Source organism: Phoenix dactylifera, chromosome 2, assembly GCF_051530095.1.
Source record: "Phoenix dactylifera cultivar Ajwa chromosome 2, Ajwa_hap1_PhDact_Kaust_v1.1, whole genome shotgun sequence".
Classification (NCBI taxonomy): domain Eukaryota; kingdom Viridiplantae; phylum Streptophyta; class Magnoliopsida; order Arecales; family Arecaceae; genus Phoenix; species Phoenix dactylifera.
The window spans coordinates 45858808-45867500 of NC_143191.1; the positions used below are offsets into that span (position 1 = coordinate 45858808).

An 8693-nucleotide genomic window follows, 5' to 3' on the forward strand; every position below is an offset into this window, starting at 1 on the left:
ATTCTGCATATGCATGTGACAGTAGAGAGTTGTTGTGGTTCCCCTGGAGAGTAAGACCCACCTTCCAACAGCTGTCTAGTGATGACTTCGCATATTGACACCCTGATTTACACATTTCAGTGTTATGATCTGTTGAACATATTCATGATGTATCATTCATGTTTATTTGATTATTCTATATATGCTCCCGATGAGTTGATTATGATTGTGGTGATACTGTGATGATTTACTCCATATTTCTTATGTTGAGTTGTGTGCACCCTGTTATTGATGACTGCTCATATGCTCTTGAGATTTCACCTCGAGCCATGATTATATCTTGTCTCATGTGCATAGTACTCACTACTCCACTCACTGAGTATTCATATACTCACTCCCCAGTTTGGTATTTTTGATTGCGGGGCAGGTGTTGTATAGAGAGGAGCAGGGTTAGAGATTGCTTGCTAGCTGTGCCGCTCCATAGTATAATGTAGATAGAGGTTTATACATTTTGGTGTAATATAAACCTTCTGTTGTATGTAGTGTATAGTTACAGTCATAGATCCTATTGTGGATATGGGTTGACCATGGATGGATTGGGAAGCAGGTATATATATATGTATATGTACAGATCAGTTGTGTGCCTGTGATAATATATTGTTATATATTGTCCAGGTTTATTATGTGACAGATTATGTGATTGCTGCTCGACAGGTAGTATTGTTGTATGTATTGAGATAATCCTGACAGGTTAATATAGGAAAGGTGATCATTTTATGCATGTATCATGCCAAAATTTTTAGGATTTATTGATTACTGATAGGTAGTAGGGTTCTACGTGGTGGCTGGTGGCCTTATGCCTACTCGCACCCTAGGACCGTCGCGGCTGCCCGCCGGAACGGGGCGGAGGTCGTGACAAAGCTTGGTATCAGAGCAAAGGTTAAAAAGAGTCCTGTCAGAGCAATAGGGTGAGTCAGGATTAAGTATAGGATTATACTTTGGAGCATAGGATTTTTCTGCATGTTATTTTATGAGTCATTTACAATTCCGTAAAATATATTTGGGGATGAAACTTAAGAGTTTTTTTTATTTTTTTAGAGACATATAAAGTATACCTCCAAGGGGAGGATCTGCTCATCCTGGAAGGAGGATGGAGCCAGATATAACATTGGATGCTGGTTCCGCACATATCGAGCCCTAAGGAGAAAAATCTTCTCCTGTTGATAGATGGAGGGTTGATGATCAAGGAGAGGTATGAAGTAGAGATGCATTGATGGAACAGTTACTGGTGGAGAATCAGGCTCTGAGGGAGGATTCCTGGAGGAAACGGAGAAGATGATTCGGAGATTGCCTTGTTCTGATGCAAGGGCCATAGAGCTTGTAGGGCTCACTTTGAAAGAAGATGCCTGGGACTGGTACCAGAGGCACATGGAGGACAGATTGTACAGTAGGAATCCTCCAACCTGGAAAGAGTTCAGGCAAGCAGTAATGGATGAGTTCTTATCTCCGACGGAGAGGCAAAATCGGGCTCTTCAGTTTGAGAAGCTGAAGCAGACGCCCGAAATGAGCGTAACTGAGTACGCTCGTGAGTTCACTAGATTGGGAAAGTATGCTCCTTACATCATCCCCACTGAAGCTACCAGAATAGAAAGGTTCAGACGAGGTCTGATTTCCCCGCTTTATAATGCGGTGTTGGCAGTAGAGGTCTCCACTTTGTCCAAGCTTATAGATAAAGCAAAACAGTGGGAGACCAGAAACAAAGAGAAAAGAGCTGAAAGAGAACAGAGGAAAATGACTGTGGGAAAGGAGCAAAGCAGTAGAGGTAGATCTGAGGGAGCAGATCTTCCGGAGGGCCCGACGGAGCAATCTGTATGCTTAGCTCCACCTGCCCCACGTAAGAGAAAATGGAGGGGAAGAGGTCGATCACAAGATACTTTTCTACCATCAGTACCTCGTCCTCCAGTCACTATGGCCAGAACTGAATCCAAGTTCCAATCATGGCTAGTGTGTGGCATATGTGGGAAGCAGCACCCTGTCAGATGCAGAATGGGTCAGGGAGTGTGCTACAGATGTGGACAGTCGGGTCATTTTGCCAGAGAATGCCCGCAGGGTGCCACCCAGCAGTTTGTGCCTTTGGCATCCTACCCTTCTGTGCAGATGGACAGGCCTAGTAGTAGGGGGCCTGTAGGCAGAGGCAGAGGTCAGACACAAGTGTCGCACAGAGTGTTGGACCATCTCAATTGTCAGCTCCCGTAGGTAGAGGACAAGAAAGGGTGTTCACAGTAAACCCACAGGAGGTACAGGCGTCGAACGCAGCTGTGACAGGTATGCTCCTCATTGATAAGATTAAAGCTAGAGTACTGTTTGATTCTGGAGCTACCCATTCCTTTATATCCCCTTATTTTGCTAAGAAGTTAGCTAAAGATAAGATATTAATGCATATTCCCTTAGCTATTAGTACACCTGTAGGGGATAGTATAGAAGCGAAGTATGTGTATCCTACCTGTGGGGTAGAGATAGAAGGTAAAATACTCCCAATTGATTTGATTCTCAATACCACACCGAGCAGAAAAGCTTCTGGTAGTATTGCTGCTTTACTCACCTCTGAGAAAAGCTAATATTGTGGTAGATACACCGAGCAGAATATGAAGAGCAGATACCCTCACCCCTTTGAGTAATCAGGTAATTTACTATTTTAAATTTGAGGACCAATTTTATATAAGGGGGGAGGATGTAATAACCTCAAAAAAAAATTTATATATAAAACAGGATAGAATAGTCCTTTAAAATTGATATAAGGGGTAAAATTGGAAGGAATCAAAAGTTAATGGCATAATAGTAGATATGTTGAAGTGTTGGGGCAAAATGAAAATTTAATAATATTAAATAAAGCGTGAATAGTGCTTGATGTGACTTAATTAGGGGGTTTGGTCATGTGTCCGTGGAATGAAACAGAGAATGAGAGGGGAGTCTCAGGCGGTGGAATCAAACAGAGAGAGAAAGAAAAGAAGAAGAAGAAGAAGAAAGAAGAAGGGAAGGGGATTCGAGGTGGAAGGGAGTCCCGGTTGCGCTGCCAGCTGAAGGAAAAAGCGTAGCTCTCCTTCCCCTCTACGCAAAGACCTCGATTTTCCGAAAAGAAAAAGATAAATATCCGTTCCTACCTAGTCGTCTAATGAAATTAGGCTATACAAAGGGTGGATTTTGTTTAGAGAGGTTAGATAGAAGTGTTAGAAGTGGTTAAAGGAGAGGAAATCGGATTTCGACAAGTTTTTTCAAGGCTACGGAAAAATGTATCGAAGTTCCAACTTCGGCGAATTATTTCGGGGGTCAATCGGCCTCCAATAGCAATGCATCTTACCTCTTTGGAATCTCCCATGAGTGTAGAATGTTAGATATAAATTTCATAAAAATTGGAGTTCAGAAAGTGGATCAAAACCGGGATGAAGTAACCTGCTATCAGTCCGAGTTACTGTTCATCTAAGATGAAGAATGTGAGAAAAATAATGGGAGTCGCCTCAAAACGCGCCGGAGTCGACTCGAGGTCAACTGAAGTCGACTCGGGGTAGATTGGGGTCGACTCATGCCTCAGAGGGGTCGACTCACGAGGTTGGGGGTCGACTCTCTCTGAGAGTCCAGAAAATGAAGTTTTGCGGCTCTGTGGTCGGGGTCGACTCACGTGGGGTCGACTCATGAGGTTGGGGTCGACTCACGCTTCAGTAAAATTTTTAGTGAATGAGGATATTGACTCTTTCTCGTACCTTGACTCTATAGCAGTGGCCTAAGGTGTGTGTGTGATGCTTTTGCATCATAATACATATAAGGAGAAGATTAATTGATAGGAAAAAGGGAAAAAGGAAAGGATTTAGAAAAGAAGGGAGTTGAATCAATTAAAGTTTCCTATATTTATGATTGGCACGTAGATTATGGCCCTTGATACAAGACTAAATGTAGTGTAAATGCATGTCACAGTTGGGCAAGAAGCTAGTAAACCAGAGGAAGAAGTCCCCCACTGCCTACTGTAGATTTTGAAGGTGTATCAGGACCGTGCCGGATTGGCAGGTGAGTGGGAATCATGTACTTTGCACCATGAGCATTCTTAATTCATTTTCATGAATGTCGCCAAGTGTGAATTGATTCCACTTGTGCATATTGATTGATATTGTAATAGATTCCTCTATAATCTTGTTTCTCCATGCTTGATTATTTTATACATGCATTTGAAGGAACATTGAGAGGAATTACAAGGGATAGATGAGTAGTTAAATTGGTTCAAAATTGTGAAATAACTTCTTTTATAAATTAATTTCATTTCCTCTATTTCAAAGACTTGTAGAGCCCTTTTTAGTGGTATATTGAGTTGCATTGCACTCCCATGATTCCTCGCTCCCAACCCTGATGTCTAGTCATGATTGGGTCGTGGTCGAGTGAGTGGTAGTCTTGATTATACTCCTTTTCAGTAGAGTATTGGGAGGGTGCATTATGGCATTTATGCATAGCTTGGCAGTATCTACAGGACACCTATAGTCGATGAGGTTAGATATCGGCCTGTGTGCACATAGCAGCCTTCTGGGTGGGCGGAGCCCAGTCCCTTCCTAGGGGAGACAAGGCCCTAGGCGTAGGATCGGCCGGTCCTTAGATTTATATATCTGCTTGCCGCCGGGCATAGTATGACCCCGCGAGGTGCAGTATGGCTTTCCGTGGATGTAGAATTCCCGCGAGGTGCCAATTAGTATTCAGATGTGAGATGAGTCTCACGGTTTTCTATGGATTTCTGTTATGGATACTGGCCAGCATTTACATGATCAGTGTGGTGTCTTATTCTGCATATGCATGTGATAGTAGAGAGTTGTTGTGGTTCGCCTGGGGAGTAAGACCCACCTTCCGACAGCTGTCTAGTGATGACTTCGCATATTGACACCCTGATTTACACATTTCAGTGTTATGATCTGTTGAACATATTCATGATGTATCATTCATGTTTATTTGATTATTCTATATATGCTTCCGATGAGTTGATTATGATTGTGGTGATACTGTAATGATTTACTCCATATTTCTTATGTTGAGTTGTGTGCACCCTGTTATTGATGACTGCTCATATGCTCTTGAGATTTCACCTCGAGCCATGATTATATCTTGTCTCATGTGCATAGTACTCACTACTCTACTCACTGAGTATTCATATACTCACTCCCAAGTTTGGTGTTTTTGATTGCAGGGCAGGTGTTGTATAGAGAGGAGCAGGGTTAGAGATTGTCTGCTAGCTGTGCCGCTCCATAGTATAATGTAGATAGAGGTTTATACATTTTGGTGTAATATAAACCTTCTGTTGTATGTAGTGTATAGTTACAGTCATAGATCCTGTTGTGGATATGGGTTGACCATGGATGGATTGGGAAGCAGGTATATATATATATATGTACAGATCAGTTGTGTGCCTGTGATAATGTATTGCTATATATTGTCCAGGTTTATTATGTGACAGATTATGTGATTGCTGCTCTGACAGGTAGTGTTGTTGTATTTATTGAGATAATCCTGACAGGTCAATATAGGAAAGGTGATCATTTTGTGCATGTATCATGCCAAAATTTTTAGAATTTATTGATGATTGATAAATAGTAGGGTTCTACGTGGTGGCTGGTGGCCTTATACCTACCCGCACTCTAGGACCGTCGCGGCTGCCCGCCGGAACGGGGTGGGGGTCGTGACAATCAGCCCCTCTAAACATCAAAAACAAAAAAAGGACAAACACTGAATTTTCCATTCTTGTTGCTTCTTAAACCCAGGTCATAGGATCAGATGTGGTTAAGTGCTTGACCTGTGAACTTTTTAATTGGGCCGGACTCCATTCAACACCAGACAAGAGACCTTTAGAGCTGCAATCGGTCCTTTGGGCCTCTCATATGTGGGTTAAGAGTATTAGGTCCACATATTGATTACAAGGTCCAACATTTCTGTTCATAACTTCAACTGGCTATGATTAAGAGGCATCAGTCACCACATGCTCTTCAACCAGCACCAACTTAAAAGGCAATTACATATATATTTTAAAAACTTCATTCAAATGAGGCATCATTAGCAACCCTTGCACTGAGTTATTTAAAAACCTATCTGAAAACCAAACATGAGGGTTGCTCAACGGGCTCTCATCATTCAATCTTTTATTATATGGACGACTTTATACTTTTAGATGAAGGGGTGGATCAGATGGCCAATATAGAATGGAGAACAGAACCATCTGGACGATGGCTGGAGACCACTGCCCCGAGTTTGTTCAATCACAAGTCTAAGAACATTGATACAGAGCCCAAATCACTAATAGTTTAGTCTTAGTAGTCTACTTTTGCGATCATTGAAGCCATATGCAACCACCAAGCCCATACCCTGCAATTAGTCTTTTACTAGTTCATTTGGGAACATTCCGAAATATGATTATAAAATAAACAAAAGCTTTTGACTAATTAAAAATTAGTACCATAATGGATGTACACTATGACATACCAAGAACACCTGAAACTGACTATTGGCGCATAGATATGGGAAATTATTGAATGATATCATATATCTCACTCTTTTTCTTTGCGTTTTGATTATTTCTGCAGAACTTTGAAAAATTATGGAAGGAAATTAATATACTTACTGATGAAAAGAAATTTGTGATGTTGAATTCATCACATCCTATTGTTAACACTTCCGACTTTTGCTCACCGCAACCCTATTGTTAACGACTGCCGTCCAACCACCATAAGACATGGCATGCCAAACATTGGCATTTTAATCAACAACTTCCGGGGGGGAATATCAAACACAATCATACTGATGATGGAGATTATACCTCACTTCATAGCATATGATCAAGTACTCCATAAAGAATAAAGGCCAGTCGTAACCAATCAAAGTGAAATTTCCCTCACCAACTCCCAAAAAAATTTGATAATATACACAAGATGTAGGGAATTTGAGAACCTTCTTATTGGAGGAGCTATCATTAAAGGCCTTGATCCAACCTAACCGAGCATAGGCCGGCCAGGGGCCTAGCACTCATTAGGCCTTGGAAAGTCCTGTAACCTGTCGGCCTCTCAGCATCTTACTTTAAAGAACCGTTGGCTTCAATGATACAAGATGCTTCTCCTTTCCTCCATAGAGGCTCTGCTGCACGCTTGGTCATGATGCAAGAAAATTCCACAGCATCCGACAGCTCCTTTAACTTTCGTAGGCCTCTCACCTTTATGCAGTTTTATTAAGGTAAGTGGATCCCAATAAGCCTACCTCACAAGCGAAGAGAGCCGTCCGATAGATATCCTATACAGAAAGTTACATGGTTGGCATGTGTTGTGCCTCATTTGTTCTGGACATTCTACCAACCAAAACATAGTGCTTTATGTTGTGCTTTCTCTAGGCCATGAGGTCCCCATTGATTCTATCCTTCTTTATGAATACTCAAGCATGGGTGGTGGTAATCATCCGTCCTGCCTGTCATCTCATCAGAAAAATAATTGCTTATAACAAACGCATTCCCTACTCTTTACAGCGTATTAACTAACTACACCCTTCTCTAGGGGTGCAGCTGATTTGTCTGGTGGAGAACTCAATTCCTATAAAAGTACACTTTAACCATCAGTCCCATGTAGACCCTCTTCATCCAAGTATATATTTCTACACAGGACTCGCAGCACTGCCATTTGTGCCATATCTCACAGCCATAACTCCATCAGCATGGATTTAGACATGAACCAAATGGCCCCCGAGGCAACTGCCGAATCGATGGACCTCCTTTCGCGTGCATGGTGTAGCTCTGCCATACAAGTTTTCCAACCAACGCTGCAGGATATTTCGATGAATCTCAACAAGAAACCAGTGATGGCACTTGAGCATGATAAGATCGCTCCCTCGTCGGTGAGTACATGATGTCCTTCATTTTAATCATACCTATCAAACAAGGAAAAGAAAGGTTAATCAAATTGTCCCAGCATGGAAGCATATTAATGCACTTAAATCTGTCAACAGTTGCAGAATAGTGATAAGAGCTTAAAAGCAGATGATGATGATCAGAGGTCAGTACCACAATGGAAGTTCGATGATCTGAAGGTAATGGAATCTCTCTACAGTATATCAGTAATAGAAGTGAATTCAGTCTCCCAGTTCACTTCATACTAATCAGACATTTTCCGCTCTTAGTCATGGATATGGCTGCAGAAGGCAATCCATCCAGAACTGGACTATGATCTGTGCCTAAGAAAGAAATGGGTATGGAATGATTTCCTTAACTACTTGATTACCCTTTACCATATCATTCATTATTCATCATGCTATATTCAGCTGTCTGTATGCGAGCTCGCACATGTATGCATTAGCATATCCTTCTTCGCAACCCTTTGATTACTTATTAATTTTTGGCAACTACAGTGGTGTCTGGGAGAGTGCCCCACAATCAGAAATTCAGAATATTAATATTTCTCACAAAAATACAAGAATTAATGGTGGAAATTTACTGCGTTCTGATCACTTAGCTAGAAGCATGTACAGTTAAATAGTTCATATGGTGCACCTCTAACTTGGGATGTCATAAACAGTGCATGAAGAATGAATAGGAAACATATACTAACATATCTACGATGCAGGAAAGATGTGTGGCTGCAACAGTATCTCCACATACTTTTGAAATATGTATATATTTCGCAAGTACCAAACAATCTCTGTTGCAGTTGCTT

General features: G+C 41.5%; 1 protein-coding gene and 1 long non-coding RNA gene across 3 annotated transcripts in view; one reads left to right on the plus strand and one right to left on the minus strand.

Moving 5' to 3' along the window:
• Positions 1–6799: 6799 nt before the first annotated feature.
• LOC113461893 (uncharacterized) overlaps positions 6800–8693 on the minus strand; it is a 9621-nt gene continuing 7727 nt past the window's right edge. The window contains exon 2 of the long non-coding RNA XR_003384158.4: positions 6800–7911. This is a non-coding gene — a long non-coding RNA (uncharacterized LOC113461893). The remainder of the gene's footprint in view (positions 7912–8693) is intronic.
• LOC103699543 (auxin canalization protein (DUF828)) overlaps positions 7699–8693 on the plus strand; it is a 5775-nt gene continuing 4780 nt past the window's right edge. For both annotated transcript variants that reach the window (XM_008781566.5, XM_008781571.6), the window contains exons 1-3: positions 7699–7878; positions 7990–8070; positions 8161–8229. In XM_008781566.5, coding sequence (XP_008779788.4) covers positions 7699–7878; positions 7990–8070; positions 8161–8229 — 330 coding nt within the window. The remainder of the gene's footprint in view (positions 7879–7989; positions 8071–8160; positions 8230–8693) is intronic.